Raw genomic sequence first — 23,623 nt, 5'->3', positions numbered from 1 at the left:
CTTCATCCGTCCCTCAATCCACCTGTCTGCTCCTCTATCTCTCTACCTCTCCTCATCCCTCCCTCTCCCTCAATCCACCTGTCTGCTCCTCTATCTCTCTACCTCTCCTCATCCCTCTCTCTCCCTCAATCCACCTGTCTGTTCCTCTATCTCTCTACCTCTCTTCATCCCTCCCTCAATCCACCTGTCTGCTCCTCTATCTCTCTACCTGTCCTCTTCCGTCCCTCAATCCACCTGTCTGCTCCTCTATCTCTCTACCTCTCCTCATCCCTCTCTCTCCCTCAATCCACCTGTCTGTTCCTCTATCTCTCTACCTCTCCTCATCCCTCTCTCTCTCCCTCAATCCACCTGTCTGTCTGTGCGCTCCACATGTCGCTGGCTCGGCAGTGGGAGCACAGGGGAACGCGATGGAACAAGGATGTCTCTTTCTATCTCTAATCTCTGTCAGGAGCAGTGGGACAGTGCCTGCTTTACCCTCTCCAGTCCCGTCTCCATGGCGATGCCAGGCTGGCACTGCTTTATGGCCCGTGGCCAACCTGTACTGTAGCCTCGGGGTGGTGGGAGGAGAGAAGCCTGTCTGTCTGCCTGTGTCTCCTGCCCTGGCAAGTCGTCTGGCCTGAATGAACTGTAACAGCACAGTCACTCTCCCCTCTGCTCCAGTCACTCTCCCTCCCTCCATCTCCCTTCTTCCCCTTATCTCTCCCTGTCTCATTTCCTCCATTCTTTTCCCTCAATCCCCTCAGCCATCACTATTCCACAAAGCCCTGTTCCAAACCCATATCTTCCTTCTCCCCATCCCTCCATCCATCTTTACTTATGTTCTGTCATCCTTCAATCACTCGTTCTCTGTTCTATCCCTTCATCCATCCCTCTCTCCTCGTGGGGGTCTGATGGCAGGTTGCTCGCAGCACGGTGCTTCCTTGTCCGTCCCTTGTCTCCGTCACAGACACACACACACTCACAGCTCCACCATCCCTACCCCTACCCCCCAGTCTCCAGACAAAATTAGATCCGAACATAGCATGCTGCATCCTACCCGAATCCTAACAATTTGTCATTCTCTGAAATGTGGAATCAAAAGGACAGCATGGGAGAGCAGTTGGGTGTGTGTGTGTGTGTGTGTGTGTGTGTGTGTGTGTGTGTGTGTGTGTGTGTGTGTGTGTGTGTGTGTGTGTGTGTGTGTGTGTGCGTGCGTGCGTGCGTGCGTGCGTGCGTGCGTGTGTGTGCCTCTGTTCCTGTTCTGACAGTAATGCAAGTTTACAAGTCATTTGTCATGGGCGTATCGCAAAGCCACCCCGTGTCTCGGAGCTAAAGGGACGGGGAGACAGAATGGAAGGTGTGTGTGTGTGTGTGTGTGTGTGTGTGTGTGTGTGTGTGTGTGTGTGTGTGTGTGTGTGTGTGTGTGTGTGTGTGTGTGTGTGCGTGTGTGTGTGTGTGTGTGTGTGTGTGTGTGTGTGTGTGTGTGTGTGTGTGTGTGTGTGTGTGTGTGTGTGTGTGTGTGTGTGTGTGTGTGTGTGTGTGTGTGTGTGTGTGTGATGGAGGCAGAACAGTAGAGCCCCAAACCATAGTCTAACAGTAGCGTGGGAGGCATGGGAATTAGCCACAGTAGTCGTCTTTTCAAAGCCCAAACGAGGCAGAGAATCCACTACACAACGTAGAAGCACAGAAACACAGTGGAACGAGGGAAAAGGGGAGAAGCAGGACAAAGTGGAACGAGCGAGTTTAAAAAAAAATGTAGACCTGCTCAACTGTGTTTGGAATTTTAGGCCTTCTACTTTGAGTGTGTCAGAGAGGGCAGAGGTGGCAGCATTAGTGTAGTCTACAGCTGTGTGTGTCAGAGTGTATCCGAGGTCTCGGAACACGTTTTGTTTTACACAGGGGAGAGAGCTCCTCGCTTCACTGCAGACTTCCAATGTAGCTAATCACATGGCTAATTAAGGAGATCACAACACTGTGGTGTGTGTGTGTGTGTGTGTGTGTGTGTGTGTGTGTGTGTGTGTGTGTGTGTGTGTGTGTGTGTGTGTGTGTGTGTGTGTGTGTGTGTGTGTGTGTGTGTGTGTGTGTGTGTGTGTGTGTGTGTGTGTGTGTGTGTGTGTGTGTGTGTGTGTGCGCCCTACTGGTATAGCCAAGAAGTGAACTATAAATGATGTAGCCTATTTAAATGATTAGCAGAGACTGTGTGGGCCTGATTAAATTCATCGTAAACCAATCCCTTAAACAATGAATTGAATTGTGATTCAGTTATCATCAACACAACTGTGTCGTCCTCACCTTGCTCATGGACGGAACAATGAATGATCACCTTGTAGTTAAACATGTCCTTTTAAACATGTTCTTTCTACAGCTTTAGTTCCAAATAGATCCTCACAGTATTTCACTCTCTCTTCACTGGTTTTCTCCTGAGAGAGAGATATAGTAGGGTGATAGGAATAGTATTGCAGAGAGAGGTAAAAGGGAGAGGGTGTAGAAAGAAGGTAAGAGAATGGGGTAAAGAAAGAGAGATGTAGAGATTGAGAGGCAGGAATGGAGAAAGGAGCGCGAGAAAGGGGGAGAGATGGAGAAGAGGGGGATGGAGAGAGTAACAGAGGCCTTATAGCGGCCCTCTCTGTGGAATGAACTAATGGGTTAACTCTCTCTAAGTGTTCATAATGACAGTCTCTAAGGACGGCACACACCACACACACAGAGACACACACACATCTGAAGAGCGGCAGGAGAGAGAGAGGGGGAGGACAGAGGAGCGAAATCAGGAGCTGTTTATTGATGGGGGAGTGGTGGGATGAGGAGACTTTTTTTTTTAATGAAAAGAGGAGAAATGTATCGCTCCCCACTGCTCTCCGCATGGAATAATTAAGCACGGAGATGCAAAAGACTCCTTAATTAGATTTTTTAATTATTTAGGATTTCACTTCTTTCTATAGTGGCCCAATTAAGAAAGCTCATCAGAAAAACTAAAGAGATGAAGAGAGTCTTCTCCTCTTCCTCCCCCTCTTCCTCCCCCTCTCCTCTCTTTGATTCATAGTGAGGGACAGAATACCTGCTCCCCCTGTTTTGAAAACTTCTCTGATGAAGGGGGGATGGAAAGAAGGAGAGATCTCTCCTCTTTCTCTGTGTTTTTAATTAACAGGTGTTTTGATGTAGACTGAGAGGATGGGTGGAGAGTGGCAGAGGGAGAGAGGGACAGAATACTCCAGGGGTTTTATATAATGACTCTAATGATGTAGAAATGATAAAGGTCATTTGACCTCTTTGGAGTTTGTCTAAGAGTTCTAGCTGTTACTGCTGAACATCTCTTACAGGATATTATAACGAGGGAGAGATCGTCCTACCATGTGTGCGCTAGCTGGCTACAGTAGTGTCTCGTCGTGGGTGTTGCTTTTGTAGGGCTGCTCACCAGGGTCCTTGCTAAATTAAATTATGATGTGCTCAGAGACTGTCCCAAAACCCCTGCAACCCTGTGCTCTACCCCTCCTTCTCTCTCCCTCCTCTTTTTTTTCTTTCTCTCTTGTTCCTCCACATCGCCTGTTTCCAGTGGTTGAAGTGTATTCCCCAAGTGGGACAGTGAAGTACCCTGTGATGAACACTGAGTAGTAATAAACGGCCACTTAAGGTTTGGAGGGGAAAAGGGAGAGATAACGGCCTACTTCAACACTTGTCACTTTCCCTCCTTCGTAGATTCTCTTTGTTCTTTAATCTCTTTCCTCCATTCTCGTTTTCTTTCTCTAAGTGCTGTCAGTCTCTGTACCTGCAGGTGAGTAAACACACTGTTATGGTGAGGTGTTATGAAGGGAAGGAGAGAGAGAATGAACGAGGAGGAGAAGACGTTTAGTGTGTCATTTCCCTGTAGGGATTTATCTTTAAATTACCTGTTAAATGGCCTCAAGAGGAAATACTTTGTGTGTGTGTGTGTGTGTGTGTGTGTGTGTGTGTGTGTGTGTGTGTGTGTGTGTGTGTGTGTGTGTGTGTGTGTGTGTGTGTGTGTGTGTGTGTGTGTGTGTGTGTGTGTGTGTGTGTGTGTGTGTGTGTGTGTGTGTGTGTGTGTGTGTGTGTGTGTGTGGTGCTGTAGGCCATTCTCCTTGATTCCCCTCTCCAAGGCATGTGGGCTTCATATTAATTCTGAATTAAAGTGATTCTATCCATATGTTCTCCCTCTTCTCTCTGTTTCTTGCTCACACACACAGAGATATAGTGTTGTTCTCAGCGTATAGTTTCTCCCTTGCAGTCTCAGTCGGGTCAGGCAGTGAGCAGTCACTGGTCAGTGTCCTTGTTGACCACAATTAGACCACGCAGTCAGAACCAGTCTAGAGGACCAGAAATACTTGTCCAAAAAGGCATCAGGGGTGTGAGTGGGGTTGTATGATGCTGTGAGTGTTTGTGTGTGTGGGGTGATTTCTTCCCCCTTAGGGTGTCTCTGTCCTCTATATCAGACCCTTCTGCTGTGCTGGAACGCGTGCTGCCATGATGCCCAGCACTGGTTCAAAACAGGGGTCACTCTTCCCCCCCCCGCCTGCCATATTTTCACCCCACCCTTACCATCCCATCAACCTCTATCTTTGGCAAATCAGTGTGTTTCCTTATGCACAGGAGACTGGTGGATGGGAGGGAGGGAGTAACAGTAGAAGGCCCTCCTTTTTATTTTCCTTTCTTTCCTGTTCTTCTCTCTCCCTCTGTCCACCGGAGAACTTTGAAATAATTTGTGTCTCGTGGGTTTTTACACATTCTAATTTCCAACTAAATGGGACATCTGTTTGACAAAGGGAAGATTTGCCATGGTTGCCAAGGCAACTATCACTCTGAAGGAGGGGGGGGGGAAGTCCAACAGCTTTTCTGGACAGAATTAGACTGTAGTGGATGTAGCTAACGCACATTATCCCTCCAAGACAAACACAGCTTAGACACATGCTAGTCCCTCTCTTTTTCTCTCGCCCTCTTTCTCTCTCGCTCTTTCCCTCCTCCCCTCACTTTTTGCCTCATCACGCTTTTTCTCTCCCCTCTCTCCCTACCTCTTCTCCCCACTTCCTCCTTATTTCACCCCCCCCCCTTCTGCAGAATCATAAGAAGAAGAAAAATATACACGTCACATTGAGATCTGCCACCAATTAAAAAGGAAACCCCCTCCCCCATCTCTCCACTCTTCCCTGTCTTCCCCACTGTCGTCTCGACTGTCACTCCTCCCCTGTGAAGACACCTCTTCCTCCATGGTAATTGGTCATTATTTAGAACAGGAAGGGACAAATGTGCCTCCCTAGCGCTTCTAAATGCTATTTAAATGGGAATGCATTATGTCCTACGCTAACAGGGTTAGCGACTAGTGCCACGGTTGTTATTAGGGAACTGTGGAAATGAGACAAGCAGGCAGGAAGGCAGCAGTCTAGGCTCAACCATGGGAATCAAAATACGGCAAAGACCTGTTGTCTGCCTGTGGCACTCTATAGAGGTATTTTGAGTGGAGTCAGACTAGACCGTGGATGAATGGCGTATGGGCAGGTATGGACACAGGAGAACGTGTAGGAGGGCTAGTGTCAGGTATAAGAGGCTAGAGATGTCAGATATTCTTCTCAATCTGCAGTTTACTTCAAAGTGGAGGGGGAAGTTCAGATTACTGTGCGTTGGACCTTTATGACCATGTTGACCCAGATCAGTGTTATCCACATGGTAGGTCAACTCATGGCTTTAACATCATGAGCGCTGGCTTGATACAACATCACTACTTTAAGCATTAGGTGGGTCATCGCACAGACACATTTTTAAGGGGAACCTTGCTGGAATATGTATTCCGTTCCTCTCACTGTCCCCTCTTTCTTTCTTGGCCCTCCTCTGTCCTCGTCCCCCAACCCGATGCCTGCAGAGTTTGGACCCCTCCAGTGCCGCTCCAGGCACCTCCATATGACACAGTTCTAACCCACCTGCTCTCATCACACACACAACACCCAAACACACACTGGGCTGCTGCAGCTTTCCTCCACCTGCTGCAACAAGGGAGGCTTACAGGATGTTGGAAGCAGGCGCTGCCTACACCCCTACTTCTCCACACACACACACGCTGCTGACGAACACACACATTGAACATGTACATCCACAGAGAGACTCACTTCCTCATCCTCTTAGTCTTTCTTTGTCTGCCAATCTTCCTCTCTGTCTGTTTGTCTGTCAGTCTCTTTTTTTCCCATGTTTCTCTTCTCTCATTCTCTCCTTCCTTTCTCTTTTACACATTCTTTCAAGTGTATCCACTTTGCGAGAAGACATAGGTGGCGGCATGTGGACGTCCACATGAACCCCCCACCCCCCACCCTAGCGGCAACGTTAGTGAAACGTGTCTCTGAGCATCCTGTGAGAGCAGCGTCCGACGGGAGCTCATTATCGCTGGACATGAAGTCGTCTCTCATGACCCAGCAGATTTGTCATTTCTCAGTACCTTGCACTAACCAGCCATGAATAGGGGGAGCGAGGAGGGGGGTTCTTTGTTCGGGGTAGTTGGCTACAGAATCTGGAGAAACTCACAGAGCATGTCATGACCATGCACAGTATCTATTCCTGACAGTGCATTTCATAGGGATCCATGACAGGCGTGTCATAGTGTGACTACGTGTCTTAATATTGGAACCTTGTGAGCAGTCTATTGTAGAGGTCGACCGATTAATCGGAATGGCCGATTAATTAGGGCCGCTTTCATGTTTTCATAACAATCTGAAATCGTTATTTTTGGGTGCCGATTTTCCCGATTTTTTATAATTATTATTATTATTTTTTTAAATATACCCTTAATTTTACTAGTTTAAGAACACATTAAGTCAGTTAAGAACACATTCTTATTTTCAATGACGACCTAGGAACGGTGGGTTAACTGCCTTGTTCAGGGGCAGAAAGACAGATTTTCACCTTGTCGGCTCGGGGGATCCAATCTTCCAACCTTACAGTTAACTAGTCCAACGCAATAACCACCTGCCTCTCATTGCACTCCACGAGGAGCCTGTTAAGCGAATGCAGTAGAAGCCAAGGTAAGTTGCTAGCTAGCATTAAACTTATCTTATAAAAAACTAGCAATCAATCATAATCACTAGTTATAACTACACATGTTTGATGATATTACTAGTTTATCTAGCGTGTCCTGCGTTGCATATAATCGATGGAATGCTGGGGGATGATTTAACAAAAGCGCATTTGCGCAAAAAGCACAATCGTTGGACGACTGTACCTAACCATAAACACCAATGCCTTTCTTAAAAACAATACACAGAAGTATATATTGTTAAACCTGCATATTTAGCTTAAAGAAATCCATGTTAGCAGGCAATATTAACCAGGTGAAATTGTGTCATTTCTCTTGCGTTCATTGCACTCAGAGTCAGGGTATATGCAACAGTTTGGGCAGCCTGGCTCATTGCGAACTAATTTGCAAGAATTTTATGTAATTATGGCATAACATTGAAGGTTGTACAATGTAACAAGAATGTTTAGACTTAGGGGTGCCACCCGTTAGATAACATACCGAACAGTTCCATATTTCACTGAAATAATAAACGTTTTGTTTTTGAAATGATAGTTTCCAGATTCGACCATATTAATGACCAAAGGCTCGTATTTCTGTGCGTTATGTTGTAATTAAGTCTATGATTTGATAAAGCAGTCTGACTGAGCTATGGTAGGCAGCAGCAGCAGGCTCGTAAGCATTCAAACAGCACTTTTGTGCGTTTTGCCAGCAGCTCTTCGCAAGCACAGCACTGTTTATGACTTCAAGCGTATCAGCCAAATGGCTGGTGTAACCGATGTGAAATGGCTAGCTAGTTAGCGGGGTGCGTTCTAATAGCGTTTCAAACGTTACTGGCTCTGAGACTTGGAGTAGTTATTCCCCTTGCAAAGTGCCGTGACTTTTGTGGAGCGATGGGTAACGCTGCTTCGAGTGTGGCTGTTGTCGATGTGTTCCTGGTTCGAGCCCAGGTAGGGGCGAGGAGAGGGACGGAAGGCTATACTGTTACACTGGCAATACTATAGTGCCGATAAGAACATCCAATAGTCAAAAGTATATGAAATACAAATGGTATAGTCCTATAAATACTATAATAACTACAACCTAAAAACTCTTACCTGGGAATATTGAAGTCTCGTGTTAAAAGGAACCACCAAATGTCATATGTTCTCATGTTCTGAGCAAGGAACTCAAACGTTAGTTTTTTTACATGGCACATATTTAACTTTTACTTCTCCAACACTTTGTTTTTGCATTATTTAAAACAAATTGAACATGTTTCATTATTTATATGAGGCTAAATAGATGTTGTATTGATGTATTATATTAAGTTAAAATAAGTGTTAATTCAGTATTGTTGTAATTGTCATTATTACAAATAAATAAATTCGTCCGATTAATCGGTAGCGGCTTTTTTTGGTCCTCCAAGTATCGGTAGCGGCGTTGAAAAATCATAATCGGTCGACCTTTAGTCTATTGATTAGGTAGAGAGGGTGATATAATTCTGTTTACTGCATACTGCTTGAGATTGTATTGGCAACTGTATTGTAACTTCTAAATTCATGGTTAAAATACTTATTTGAAAAAGGGCAGTAAATTGCTGAAACATTGTCAATAAAAGTGTTCCTCTCGGGTTAATACGGGAAGAAATGCTTTTAGCCTGATTTAGTTTCAGCGCTTCCCTTGCTGCTTTATGGTGCGATGTAAAACACCAGAATTATTAGTGATAATACGATAGTGAACGACCCAGATGTCATATTCTGTTGTGTTAAGTTCATTCAAAGTCATGTGTCTGTTTAACTACTAGTCTTTCCTAAGTCCTACTTTAATGCATGTCACTGATGTAGTTTTGACGTGTGTGCAGATGTACAATTGTGAAGCGTACGCTGTGTAAACTATAGCACAGGTATAGGAGAGACGTGTGTGAGAGGCTCTGTCCTCTGAGATTCTGACTGGGCTAGTTTCTGCTGATCCGTACTTTTCCTAACTGTTTCTAAAAAAAAGTGAGGGGGGGGGGCATGGAGGAGAGGAAAGTGAGGGAGGGCAGGGATGCGTTTGTCTTTTCTGACATCCAACTTGATTACAGAGGAAGAGCAGCAGGCAGGCGAGAGAGGGAGAGGAAGAGAGGGACAGAGGAAGAGAGGAGAGCAGGAACAAGAGACATCTATTCATCTGTCACTAACCCTACGCATCAGTCCCTCTGTTGCTCTCTCTCTCTCTGTCTGTCTGTCTCGTTTTTCTTTCTTTATCTATCTGGTGGTACGTCTGTATCACTCTTTTTTTCCATTTCTAATTCATTGTTCTCTTTTTTGTCTTTGTCTATCGGTCTCTCCTTCTCTCTACTGTATATAATATCTTTCTCTTCCCCCTATGTTTTCCTCTTCTCCTCTCCTAATTCCCTCCATTCCTCATCGAGGAAGTCTGCCTGCATTTTATTAAATGTGGGAAACATCAGTCTATAGGGAGGCAGAGACCTGCCAGGTGTGTGTGTGTGTGTGTGCGTGTGCGTGTGTGTGTGTGTGATCGACAAGGGGCAGTGGGAACAATGTTTCAGCATTTCACCAAACAGGCAGAATTAATGACACAGTGGAGGGGTAGATATGGGAGGGAGGGGTGACAAACACAGGTGGGAGCTCTGGGATTTATGGGGAGAGGTGAGGGTTAGTGGTTGGTTTAGACAGCAGCTGCTCTTCATTGACGGGGCTCGCTGTGTGAATGGATGAAACCAGCTTGATTTGATAAAGAAATGTAGATTTTCAATAGGAAATGTACAGGCAGCTTCACATCTGTATAATATTGTTGTGTGCTGCTTCTAGTTCAATAAATATAAGGTTTTTATAGGCAGAATATATGCTCTCCTTTGAGAAAACCCTATAAGAACATGCCTGGCTTTAAACCTAACATTGGAGGTGGTGGGGGTTCTTGGGTTGTGTGCTGGTGCTGCTGATGAGTGTGAAGCTGTGAATGAGCACAGCTGTGAGGCTGACTGCTACTGGTCGAGAGCACCAGGCCTTTCAGACTTCACACAAGACAAGTGTCTCTGTACCCATCACTGTTTTGTTGATGAGGCTTGGTTGGTGTGTGTGTGTGTGTGTGTGTGTGTGTGTGTGTGTGTGTGTGTGTGTGTGTGTGTGTGTGTGTGTGTGTGTGTGTGTGTGTGTGTGTGTGTGTGTGTGTGTGTGTGTGTGTGTGTGTGTGTGTGTGTGTGTGTGTGTGTGTGTGTGTGTGTGTGTGTGTGTGTGTGTGTGTGGGCAGATCTCCCTGCACTCTGTCACAGATGGGCTCTGCGACGCCACCTTGGTCTGCTCCAGTTTCACCAGGATGGTTAGACACTCTGAGACTACTGCTGTATGGGGGTGTATCTGTGTATATCAAAATGTGTATATCAGCTCAGAGGGAGTTGTGCAGGTGTGTGTGTGTGTCAGCCCCGGGGCCAGACATTGACTGGTGTAGCTCAGTGACTGTACTGTGTTTAGTGGATGAGAGCTCGGTGGTAGTCCGTCACCTAATCCTCCACCCATCCAGTGCTTAGACCATTACCGCGCTCACCAGTCACCTGCAATTAAGCCATTACAGAGACACGCACACAGGTGCTGAGAGAGGGAAAGATGGGAGGAGAGACTGACTACAAAACAGCATTGCTTGATTTCCCGTGGGTCAACATTTACTGATAGTTTCCCTGTTTCGGTGTCTTGTGTGTGTTCATATTTCTCTCCGAATTTTGAGTGTGCGTGTGTGCGTGTGTGTGTGTGTGTGTGTGTGTGTGTGTGTGTGTGTGTGTGTGTGTGTGTGTGTGTGTGTGTGTGTGTGTGTGTGTGTGTGTGTGTGTGTGTGTGTGTGTGTGTGTGTGTGTGTGTGTGTGTGTGTGTGTGTGTCAGCCCGGTGCTCCTCGGTTCCCCCTGAACCTGCTGGGTGTTACATAAGTCACGCTGAGGGCCAATATGTCCCCAATCTGCCTCTCCACAGAGAGAGGGGAAGTGGGGATGGGGGCAGTTGGAGGTAAAGAGGTGGAGAGGTGAGATTAGACAGGAAGAGAGGGAGGGAGAGAGTGGGCTCACTAGATGACAGAAATAAAGGAGGAATAGATGGGTTGAGCTATGGTACGTGGATAGATCAAATGAAGATGGAGAATGAAAGATTAAATAAGGACAAGATGGTGACAGGAAGAACGGGAGGGTACGGGGGTGTTGAAGTAAGGACTGTTCTGTAGCTCACACAGGGAAAGGGGGATACCTAGTCAGTTGCACAACTGAATGCATTCAACCCGAAATGTGTCTTCCACATTTAACCCAACCCCTCTGAATCAGAGGTGTAGGGGCCTGCCTTTAATCGACACCATCGGGGGTTAACAGCCTTGCTCCAGGGCAGAATTGCTGATTCGAACCAGCTACCTTTCAGTTACTGCAGGCTGGGCTGGGCCCTGTCACATTTCTTATCCTCCATACTGTCAGTCAGATATACAGTACTCTGCCTTTCAGCAGTCTCTCTCTCCTTCCCCATCTCTTATTTCCCCTCTATCCCACTCCCTTTCTTTCTCTCTCTTTCAATCTCCTCTCTCAGCATCAGTGTCGTTGTCCGTCCGTCCCTCTCTTCTCCCTCTCCCTCCCCTTCCCCTTCTCTCTCCCTCCATCCCTCCCTCTGTCTCAGTAGTCCTGCTGTGAGGATCAATCTTGCCGGGTGGACTGGCTTGTGTGTGTGGTAGTCGTGATTAAACATCAAAGTCTGTACATTAACTATTGTGTGTGGGAGGGAGAATAGTGTGCGCTGAGAAAGGTTTAGAGTTGGGATTAATAATGGATAAGAGAAAGTAACGTATTTCTCTGTAACATGAAATAGCGTCTTCTTGGAGTCAAACTTTCTCATGCTTCCATGTACCTGTGTGTGTGTGTGTGTGTGTGTGTGTGTGTGTGTGTGTGTGTGTGTGTGTGTGTGTGTGTGTGTGTGTGTGTGTGTGTGTGTGTGTGTGTGTGTGTGTGTGTGTGTGTGTGTGTGTGTGTGTGTGTGTGTGTGTGTGTGTGTGTGTGTGTGTGCGTGTTTGTGTGTGTGTGTGTGTAAATTGATTTATAACTTTCCTATTGAAAGATTTTAATCCTATTCTGTACGATAGAGAGAATGGGACAGAAGCAGTATTCTGCTTCTTAAACTGACTCATTTTAAAATGGCTCCTCACTGGCTCATGGAGTAGACTAAACAAAGAGGACAATAGGAGATATCAGACAGTCAGGGGACATAGAGTACCTATCAGTATTTACTAGTATCTAATACTGACAGAGAGAAGTTCCCTCAGAGTAGAATGTATTGTTTGTGTGTAATTACCCAGTAATAGGAAGCAGTGTTAACAGTCAGTAGCCTGTGTTTGAACTAGCCCACCTAGCCTCCAGGCTAGTGAATGAGTAAATGAGAACAGGAAGACGCTAATAGCATCTCTAAGCAACTCTGTTGACCTCTATCTGAGCAGTGGAGTCCCAATGGACCTCTCCCACCCCAGAACACTTTTAATTGAAACAGGCTCTTAACGAGGTTAGCAAGGGGGAAGGGGGGTGATCATGTACGGAGACACACGTCAAGTGGTGCGGGGAGGCAGGGAGTTTAATAAGAAGATCTCAGCTCTTAGGAGTGACGAGTGACAGCACAGCAACCCCCTTTAGTATTACCCAGGTGTGCATACTGTATACAGTACACGCACATACACTCAGTTTAATAAGAGCACACAAGCAGAGTGTATGGCGTGACTCAGTGTGTGTGTGTTTGTGTGTTTTCCTCCCCTTCCAGGCTGTTATTAGGGTCGTTAAGTCGACAGTTTGTCTTAATTAACTCAAGCTGAGGTGATGATGATGGGGTGTGACTGCATCCACTCGGCTTCTCTGAGAAATAGAAAACTTGAAATGAACACACACACACTCCTATAGCATACACACATTCATTAGCTGTCTCTCTGGTTGCCCCCCTCTCTCAGCATCTATTCCGTCTTCCTATTCTGCGTCTCTTCATACTTTTTGTCAAAAGATATATAGAGAGAACCCAGAGTGGCTGTGTACTGTCTAGATACCACTCTCTTCTGTGTGCTCTCTCCCTTTCTCTACCGCTCTATTTTCCTGTGTCTCACAACATCACTAAAACCATCTCCCTCTCTTTTGTCTCTCTTTCTCTATTTCTCACCAAGCCTGTTCCTCTCTAGACCTCAGGATAAGTCTGGAACTGATTTAAATTAAAAATTCCTCTTATGGTGTGCTGTTTTTCTTCCTAACGACTGTGAAGTTAACCAAAGTGTGTGTGGTTAACGCCTCACGCCCCTCAGCACTGCCTGATTCGTTAATCATTCATGGCTTTCTCCAATGATATCATTAAGCTTCTGAATGGAGAAACAAATACACACACACACACACACTGAAATAGTTACACCCACACATTACTAAGCGCGAAACTGATCTCTTATTTGTTTTCAAACCTTCTAAAATATTACCCTGTTGGGTAAAGTGGTGTTTTGGGTAAACCTGACACAATCACCCTGTCTCTGTTTCAGTCTCTCTGTCTCTCGCTTTCTGTCTCTCTTTTTCTCGCTGTCTGTCTCTTGCTGTCAGTCTCCACCTCTCTCTGTCTCTGTCTCTCTCTCTCCCTCTCTCTGTCGCTCTCTGTCTCTCTCTCTGCCTCTCTGTCTGTCTCTCTCTTTCTGTGTCTCTTTCTGTCTCTCTTTCTGTCTCTTTCTCTCTATCTCTCCCTCTCTCTCCCTCTCTCTCTGTCTCTGTCTGTCTCTCTCTGTGTGTGTGTGTCAGTCTCTCTCTTGCTTCAGAAAAGAAAGAGGGGAAAGAATCACATCAAATGAAAGTAGTGATTTTGATGCTATTGTTTTTTTCCCAGTGTGCTTTGCTTTGCCCCTAGATGACGCCTAGGGATCCAGCGCTCTAACTCAAACATCTGTTTCCTTTTTTTTTCATATCCGTAACAAACCTTGGGTATTAACAGTCTTTAATATGCTGAGCACGTCCCCAATTCTCCTTCCTAACCGCACCAAAAAACACTAGTTCAATTCTAATCCCTTTCCTGGGATTAATCCTATTTATGTAGAAGAGATGTTTCATTTTTGGGTCAGGGGCACTTTCAGAGTCAGGTACATTCAGGGGCACTTTCAGAGTCAGGGGCAGGTACACTTTCTTTTTTGGGGGGAATTTTACCCCGTTCTCTCCCCAATTTCGTGGTATCCAATTGTTTAGTAGCTACTATCTTGTCTCATCGCTACAATTCCCGGGAGAGACGAATGTTGAAAGTCACGCGTCCTCCAATACACAACCCAACCAAGCCGCACTGCTTCTTAACACAGCGCGCATCCAACCCGGAAGCCAGCCACACCAATGTGTCGGAGGAAACACTGTGCACCTGGCAACCTTGGTTAGCACGCACTGCGCCCGGCCCGCCACAGGAGTCGCTGGTGCGCGATGAGACAAGGATATTCCTACCGGCCAAACCCTCCCTAACCCGGACGACGCTAGGCCAATTGTGTGTCGCCCCACGGACCTCCCGGTCGGTTACGACAGAGCCTGGGCGCGAACCCAGAGTCTCTGGTGGCACAGCTGGCGCTGCAGTACAGCGCCCTTAACCACTGCGCCACCCGGGAAGCCTGTCAGGTACACTTTCAGGGGCACTTTCAGAGTCAGGTACACTCGTGGATACCATTTTTATGTTTGTGTCCAGTATCAAGGTAATTAGTGGTAGTATCATGATCCTATGCTAACTGGCGTTAGCGCAATGACTGGACGTCTATGCTGCCCTACCAAGCAAAAAGGCAGTAACTACTAATTTGGTTGAAAATGAATTAATGTAATTTTTGCTACAATAAATACATGCTTAATCATGTGGACAAGTATACTGCATCGGTTGTATTGTGTTTTGGAGAAAATGGGGGTCATATTAGGAGTAACTGCAATAAGTTACTGTGAAACCACCATTTCTCAGTTCCATGATATGAGCAGATACTACCTTTTTGCTTGGTAGGGCAGTATGGGTATCTGCTAGCATGCTAGATACTGTATAGCATGTGATTTTGGCCCTAGTGGTAGAAAATCCCAGACTTTTAACTTGAGACAAGTTGGAAGTGGGAACAAAAAGAAGAAATGCAAGTATTTACATAATGTACAAACTCACTCTTTTCTCTCTCATTCCCTTCATCTCTATCTCATTCCATCTCCATGTCTCTCTCAATAGCCCCTTAATTCTTTCTCATCTCCCCTTCTCTCTCTCTCTCTCTCTCTCTCTCTCTCTCTCTCTCTCTCTCTCTCTCTTTATCTAATCCTCTGTTAGGGAAATTACAGTCCAATAGCGATTACCAGAGAAAAGTGCTTTTCTTCCGTCTCATCTCTCGCTTGTTCTTCATCTCTCCATTTAGATATGAAGAGGGGATGGATGGTTTGCGTCTCAAATGTCACTCTATTCTCAATACAGCTCTGGTCAAAAGTACTAGGGAATAGGGTGCCATTTGGAACACAGATGAGACTGGCAGCTCATCTCATTTTAATTGAGACATCCATGTTAAGACAGACATTAATATTTAACCGGCCCAATTAATATGCTCAGGCCAATTTAAACCTTTTAAAATTCACTGTGTAAATGATTGAAATTGCGTTCACTGGGAACTTCAGATGTTTCATCAAGTGTTTAGGCTCTGATGTCCCGTAGTGATGGAATTTTAGTGGAGTAAATTCAAGCTGAAGTGGGACAGTGTTGCCCATGATGCATCTCTCACTTTGTCTCCTTAACCTCTCTCAGGCAGTGACCCCAGGGTTGGGACATTCACCAAATGTATCCTGCTGTATTATACCACTATGTCTCTTTAATTAAGTATGTGAATGTGCGTGTACATGTGTGCCCCCCCCCCCACACACACACACACTCGCTTGCATACATACACAGACGGGCAGGAAATGATAAAACACCCTCCATCTGACGTTCCACTGAAGCGACGAGCGGCGTGGCGCCGATAAAAGTTGGCTTTTCCAGTGACTGCTCTCTGCAAATTAAAAAAAGCCGGCGGTACGAGAGCTAACGGCGGCGTCAACGTGGTTACACACGCGTGGCTCGCCTTACGCTACAGAGGAAGATGGATCTGAGGACTCATTGTTAGTGACATGTTAATTTCTCCACCGTCACTCACACACCAGAGGCGTCCGCTATCAAAGTGAAGGGACACGGACCCAGCTGTCAAGTCCCTCTCTTCCTCTTCTTTTCTCTCTTCTCCTATCCCCTCCCGTCCTGGAAGGCTCCAATGCCGACTGTTGAATCAAGTGGATGTTCATGTTTAATGTTGAGGCTGTGAGGTTTTGTAGCCTAGAGCTTTCTGCCTGCGTCTCTAAGGTTCTGTCTAATTTATGCTGTTGCACTTTGTACGTGGCAGCAGTAGTCTTTGATTTGTCAGAGCAGATGATTGAAGTTCAGAGGTTAAGTGCCATTTTGGCTGTTAATCTCTCTCCAGCAGGGCTCAACCTTATTAGAGATGATGATCTGATGGGTGACTGTGTTGACAGTTGATATGATATACTGTATTAATCTCTCTCTCTCGTTCTCTCTCTTTCTCTGAGCCAGGCAGCCATGGTACTATGGCTGGGGGTTCAACCTGCCAAGAGGTCAGGCTCTGCTGGACAAGTGGAACCAGATCCCCGACTCCACCGACATACTGGTCACACACTGCCCCCCACTGGGTGAGGGAGACATTACACCTGGGGGACACAATCATGAGACGTCACCGCACACACGTTTCATACACACGCACATATGCACACAGTCACACACGCACATGCTTTGATAGACTGTCAAATAAGTAATTATTTTTGAATAATCTGTAATTTATTCCTGTTATCATCCTTGTGTAAATATCTACCCACACTTACATACACATTTGCATAACACACACACACTTTCACAGCCCATCTCCTGCTGCAGCTGGGAGATGCTCAGACGAGTGTGTGTGATTGATTTCTGTGGCTGCTGCGTGGCGTCTCGCCTCTAAACACAGAGAGTTATTTTCCATTCAGTTTAGCCAAGTGTCTCCAGCTCCCCTCTCCTCATAAGCCACCGGCATATGGAGCAGCTACAGCGGGCCACTAATGCCTATTAGAGGGAGAGGGATAGAGAGGAGGAGAGAAAGAAAGAGGTTTGGGAAGAAGGAGAGACAGAGCGAGAGAGAGGAGGCTGGGGAGGAGAGGGAGAAAGGGACAGAGAACTACAGAGAGACTGTCAGTCTAGAGAGAGAGGAAGAGAAAGATACAACAGAAAGCGAGGGCTAGATGAAAGGTGACCCGAGAAAAAGAGTGAGAGACACCGTTCATTCGCACTGCGGCAAAACCCCTCGTCTTTTATGGGGTGCGATAAAGCGATGGAACGGAGATGGAGGAGAGGAGAAATATGGCCTCTTTTTATCTAGCGCTGAGGAGGAAGTTACACAGGAGAGAAACATCTGTATAAAAGATGTTTACTCACCAGCTGCCTTAAAACAAGCAGAGAATTAGTTGAGTGTCCAGAAATGGAGACCGAGCCATTACTCTCCACATCACAAAAGTCTCCACAGACTTGTAAAGTTACCCAATGGGTTTTTAGTCGTATTGCGTTTCAATCTAGCTTTTCACTAGATTTCAAAGCACTTTGTGTATGAGGGTGTGTCACGCCATCCACCACCAACGTGTGCATGGCACAAGATAGACCAGTCCCGATAGTGTTTCTATAGACTCAGCAGAATGCTTCCTGTAGAAGTGGCACTAAATCAGTCTTTCTCTCACCCGTGTCACTGTGTGTAGCAGAGTGCAGCGGTGTGTGTAGCAGAATGTGCGTGTGTGTGTGTGTGTGTGAGTCATCTCCATTCTCTACAGGGCTTCTGGACTAGCGCATTAAAGTATTGTGGAGTGATGTGTATATGGGGTGTAGTATGTGTCCATGTGTTATTTCACCAGTGTTTCCTATGTGGTTATTGACATGTGTTGTGTTGCTGTCTCTGTGTAGGGTTCCTGGACTGGGTTCCTAAGAAGATGCAGCGGGTGGGCTGTATGGAGCTGCTCAACACTGTCCAGAGGAGAGTACAGCCCAAGCTGCACGTGTTCGGACACATCCACGAAGGTACACACACACACACACACACACACACACACACACACACACACACACACACACACACACACACACACACACACACACACACACACACACACACACACACACACACACATACTTTTATTCTGTATGAATGAGGTTTCTCATACTGCTACACAAGCCTACATATTTAAATCAGATTATTGATCTTGTAGGTCAAGGTCTTTGGAATACATCATTATGACTCGTTTATGGATTCTTGCAACGAGGCTGTATTTAATTCTAATCATATATTATACCGTAAGTGGTACTGCAGTATCTCATCCAGGCCAGGGGGGACTTGGAGGCCTTGTCTCCAGGCTGAGAGATTATATTTTGGGGTTAGCAGGTCAGCGTGTGTCCCCTGGAGCACCATGGCCCCTTCGGAGAGGACCAGATTAGTAACTAAATCAGATTCACACAGGGAGGAACAGGCCGTATTTAGCCCTGCGTGTGGATCTGAGTGACTGAGATAGATTGGGAGCATGGAAGAAGGGAGAGAAAAGGAATTGTAGCTTTTGTCATTTGTCACAAATTCTCTACATCAGACCAGTTCATTCTGAGTGATCGAAAAAGCAGAAAGTATCTCACCTGTAAAACATTTGCTCCATGTCAAACGAGATGCAGTCGCCGCTATCAGAGTTAGATGTGGCTAGTTCTGTCAATAAAGGGAAATGTAGAGAGAGTGTAAAAAAGTCAATGAACAAATGAGTGTTACTGTCACAGTCTGTCTTTCTGTCCCTCTCTAACAGTCGTCTCCCTTCCTCTCTCCTCTACCTCCTCCAGGTTATGGTATGATGACTGACGGCACCACCACGTTCGTCAACGCCTCGGCCTGCACCGTCAATTTCCAGCCCATGAACCCGCCCATCGTCTTCGACCTGCCCAATCCCACCAGGACCACATGACTAGAGAAGCCCCGCCCTGCTGAGCCCCCCTCCAATCAGGAGCCTGGTGGTGGGAAGGCAGGTAGGTGAGGATGAAGGGCAGGTGTGGTGGTGTACTGTATATATTCAAGGCTCTAATGGATGGTGTGTGTGTGTGTGTGTGTGTGTGTGTGTGTGTGTGTGTGTGTGTGTGTGTGTGTGTGTGTGTGTGTGTGTGTGTGTGTGTGTGTGTGTGTGTGTGTGTGTGTGTGTGTGTGTGTGTGTGTGTGTGTGTGTGTGTGTGTGTGTAAATAGACTAAATAGTCAGGCGCCATTGCAAATCCTCACTTAGCAAATCCATTCATGTGGATTTCATGATTTTATGTACTGTCATTCATTTATTTCAACAAAAGCTCTTACAAACTCTAAAGTAAGGCAAAAGACAGACCCCAGATGCCTCATATGAACATGTCAGCATTAGTCTGTAAATCTTCTGTTGCACCACGACTGCACTGACAATCTGACCTGGCTGTCAGATAGAGAAGAGGACAGGGGAACTGTGTCTCCTGTGTCACTGTTTGAACTCAGTCTTTCTCTCAGAAGAAAACCCTGGATAACTCTCATTCTCTCTTGTTCCTCATAGAGGACTCTGTTACGTCACCAGTGGAAGTTGCTCAGTGGTGACGTTTTGACATTGTGACATTCATTCATTTGAGACCTTCCCTGGGGAGTGATTGAACATTTACCAGTAGGGTATCAGAACATTAACCCAATGTCCATTTTTGACTTTGTGGAGCTGTTTGCCAGCACAGAAAGGATACCCCTTCCACAGTACTCTGATATCACACTTCCTGCACTGCAGATTAAAACACTGCTTTCCCCTCATCCCTTTTTCTCTTGATCCCTCTTTTTCTCTGCACCTCTAGTTTCACTCTCCACCCTCTCTCTCTCTCTCTCTCTCTCTCTCTCTCTCTCTCTCTCTCTCTCTCTCTCTCTCTCTCTCTCTCTCTCTCAGGCCTTGGGCATGGTGGTTGTGTGTGTGTGTGTGAGATCAAAGTGTGTGTGAGGGCAGCGGGAGATCTCTGCCACGGGCTGTGTGTGAGTATAGGTGTCAAACGTGTTGACACCACTCCCCTGAGTCTCATTACAACTCTCAGTAAGCCTCTTAACCAGGGAAGAGGGATCTCTTCTCTTCCTCTCTTCCCTTCTTCTGTTTTTCCCCCTCTGTCCTTCCCCCCCTCCATCCTTCGTTGCATGTGTAATCAGCTCAATCTCTCTTCTCTGGCTCATGTGCCATGATCCTGACAAGTTTATTTCCGAGATCACCGGCCGGGAAGCCTGCAAGATTTTGATTCCGAGTACGGAATACTGGAAATACGTAATAACCAACAGAGCAGATTGGCAAATGTGTTCGCTCCCGACCCTGTACAGAAGCAGCGGTGTCTGGAATGTTCTCACTGCTCCATGGTGTCCTTTCTGTGAGAGATGTATCATGGGAATGAACGTTGAACTCTTAGTGGATGACGATGAGGTGTAGGCCTAATGTGTACCGTAACTGGTCAAGAAGTCGGAACTGTACATCTACATCACCTGTCATTGTAAAAACATGTTAGCAATCAAGGATTACTTCAAATGTTGTTAAATATGTGTGTGTGTGTTGTTAAAAAAAGAGCCAGTGTAAACAATGTTTACATTTTATTCTATGTTCAGTTCTTTCTTATATAGGCTAATAAATGCTTATTACTGTATAAAAATATCTGCACTATGTTACACTCTAAAAAATGCTGGGTTGTTTGGTTGACTCAACTGCTGAGTTGTTTTCTTTAAAAACTGCAGAGTTATTGATGCTGGGTTATTGATGCTGGGTTATTGGTGCAGGTTTAATGATGCTGGGTTATTGATGCTGGGTTCTCGAGATATGACCCAGCAGGTCAGGTCAGAAGACTGGGGGTGTAGTTTAGTAGGGGCATGGCTTTCAGATAGTTATTTTTAACCACCCATGCGAGTAAATGTCATTCGTATTCATCTGTTCTGTTGCATAGTTATGACATATTAAGGTCAAACATTTAACATTTTGTAGCTTCAACGACACTTACAGAAGTGTATAAGTTCCCTAAAACCTACTTAAATCCCATTGTTGGGACACAATAAGGTGGTATACCTTATTAGGCAGTAAGATGGTATACCTTATAATAAATAATCTTAACATTACAAAAGAATGTGTGAAAAACATGTTATTGACATTTAGAATTTGCAGTATGTATGTTTAAAATGATGTACAGGAATGACATTTACTCTCACGGGTGGCCAATAAGATCTAGCTGAAAACCACGCCCCTAATAAACCACGCCTCCTGAAAATAACCTAAGGGTTACGTTAAAAAAGTCCCAGATGCTAGGTCAACCCAGCATGAGAGTAGAAAATACCCAACTGATGGTTATATTAACCCATGTTTGTGTAATCCCAACAACCCAACATGTTGGGTCATTCATGCAACCCAACTGGCTTTGCCAAAATAACCCAACATGTGTTCTGGCCACTATTTAAACAGCTCTAAATTAAAAATCTATTTTTTGGGTGCACGGGGTCACCCACAACCTGTGTAGCTATTATTAACTCTTTCATGTTGTCAAGCAGTTGTCTGCGTAAAAAGGGTTAATTTTTTATCTTTCTGATGCACTTGTGATGGGGCGTCCTTCCTCTGCTCGTCTGGCAGCCAGTTTTTGGTTGGCTAGCTGAGCTCAAAGTGTGGTTAGCATAACAAGACGACATCCCTGTTTGATCTCTCTGCCCTCAGACATTATATATGAACATCCCCTCTGGCTACGTTTTATTCACAGGGTCACTGGTGTTTCACTGCTGTTCTGCACATTGTGCTAGCTGGGTTATGTCTTAATGGGGCAGACTAGTGGGCTGTTGTAGGAATACAAAGACTAGGATAGAATGTTTACAGATAAGTGTGTGTGAATACTGTATGTGTGTGTGTATGTGTGCGTATACCTGTGTGCGTGTGGATAGGGCCAGGAGGTAAGCATTCTGAGAACATGCTTAAACGAGGGGGGGAGTCAGTGTCTGTAACATTTTCTTTTAAAGGTTTCTGTAGGGGGAAATGCCTGTTTGTTTTGGGGCATTTCTTACTATTCTCTGTCAACCATAACTTTGAAATGTCTCACTTTTTATGCACTATTCCTCGATAGCTGTATTCTGTATTTCCTGTTTTCTTTGAAAACTCAAGTTATGCTGTTGTATTTCTTGTTCGTTCCTTGGGGCATGCTGTTCTGAATCTAACTTCTGATGACAATCTGCTTGAATTGTATATCGTTGTTACCATTGTTTGGGATATACTAACTATTGGGATTTTTTTATTGCTTTAATGATGTACAATATTTTTTAATGTGAAAAGAAGAAAAATCCAACCATTTTAGAATGGTATTGTATAATGTGTTGCCCCTGGAGACAACTCTGTAAATGTAAAATACCTTTCTTAAAACTACCTGCTTCTGGTTTTCTGAGAGATTATCTACACAAATTGAATTAAACCTTATCTGTGACCAATGGATCATCCCTCCTTTTCTTCCCCAAACTCTTTCTTTGTGTAAGTTTTCCTCCTTTCTTTTCTTTTGTTCTGTGGCAAAAAAAAGTGTGGTGATTGTTTCTTTTTCAGTTTGGCTCTTTTGCACCAATCAAACGTATCTGTGTCTCATATCAATTATGTGAGCCGGGACCAGAGTTAATTTCCAATGTCTAAACCTGGGTTCCTCATCTCTCATTTGATAGCTTGGTTCTTCCACACCTCTGCACATTCTAATGAGAACCCTCGTTCAAATAATTACATTAGTAATCCCAGAGGAGATGGGGTAATATATTTGCGGATGGCTTTCCGCCTTACACCATTAATACAGTACCTATCATATAGACTCCCATCTCCTCTCTCTCTCTCTCTTTATTTTCCTTCTATCCCTCCCTCTATCTTTCCATGGTCTCACACTCCATCTCCATTGGCCCTTTCGGTTGTTCACTCTCTCCGTTTTTCTGTAGATTATTTAGATAATGATCTCTCTCTGGGTTCTGTCTTGCAACGGTGATGCCGTCTATCTCATGAATGACAAACGCCCTCTCCTTCTCCTTGTCATCCATTTCGTTTCCCGTCAGATGGGAACAAAGACAGTTCCCCTGCGTGTTGCAGCGTCCGTACATCATTCAAAAGCACTTTATTTGGTTGGGTTTGGTTTGGAAAGCAATCAGTATCATAAAGTCATACAGCGGAGAGATAAATCAGTATGCTAGAGGGAGAAAAAGATGTAGACATGCCAGGGGAAGGTATTGGGAGAAAACCCTCAAATGCATATTTTATATAATACATCACTTTATATGTTTTAATTTACATGACATGATTTTGTAATAATTCTGTGTATCCCTCCTTCACTCAGTGGTGCAGTGCAATTATACTGATCAATATGGACTGATTTATCAGTGATAACTAGCTAAACCTTCACAGGAGCCTACAGTAGGGCCATAGTTAGAGGGCAGAGGTTAGAGGTCAGTGTAGGAAGCCCTGTAGGAAGTCGTTGTAGGAGATCTTCCCCGTAGTGTTCTTGTCAAAGAAAGAGGTGAGGTGGAAGAATTCCTCCTCAGATAGGTTCACTCTGAACTGCCTTAGTACCTGTAGAAATACACAATC

General features: G+C 45.3%; 2 protein-coding genes across 6 annotated transcripts in view; one reads left to right on the top strand and one right to left on the bottom strand.

Moving 5' to 3' along the window:
- mpped1 (metallophosphoesterase domain containing 1) overlaps positions 1–23,623 on the top strand; it is a 44,062-nt gene that overhangs the window by 17,120 nt on the left and 3,319 nt on the right. The window contains exons 5-8 of one of the 5 annotated variants that reach the window (XR_006831675.1): positions 16,541–16,656; positions 17,951–18,064; positions 18,863–19,045; positions 19,586–22,488. Coding sequence is in view for 1 of the 5 variants with exons in the window: in XM_046297390.1 (XP_046153346.1) it covers positions 16,541–16,656; positions 17,951–18,064; positions 18,863–18,984 (352 nt within the window). In the remaining 4 variants the exon portion in view is untranslated. Of the gene's footprint in view, positions 1–16,540; positions 16,657–17,950; positions 18,065–18,862; positions 22,489–23,623 lie in introns of those variants that run through there. The other 4 variants (XR_006831677.1, XR_006831678.1, XR_006831676.1 and 1 more) reach the window with 4 other exon arrangements.
- The window catches only part of efcab6 (EF-hand calcium binding domain 6), a 31,508-nt gene continuing 31,050 nt past the window's right edge, over positions 23,166–23,623 (bottom strand). The window contains exon 29 of the mRNA XM_046299151.1: positions 23,166–23,605. Coding sequence (XP_046155107.1) covers positions 23,483–23,605 — 123 coding nt within the window. The 3' untranslated portion in view covers positions 23,166–23,482. The remainder of the gene's footprint in view (positions 23,606–23,623) is intronic.

Source organism: Oncorhynchus gorbuscha, linkage group LG14 (genome assembly GCF_021184085.1).
Source record: "Oncorhynchus gorbuscha isolate QuinsamMale2020 ecotype Even-year linkage group LG14, OgorEven_v1.0, whole genome shotgun sequence".
Classification (NCBI taxonomy): Eukaryota; Metazoa; Chordata; class Actinopteri; order Salmoniformes; family Salmonidae; genus Oncorhynchus; species Oncorhynchus gorbuscha.
The sequence above is the reverse complement of the archived record's forward strand: the minus strand, read 5'-3'. Positions and strand labels throughout refer to the sequence as shown.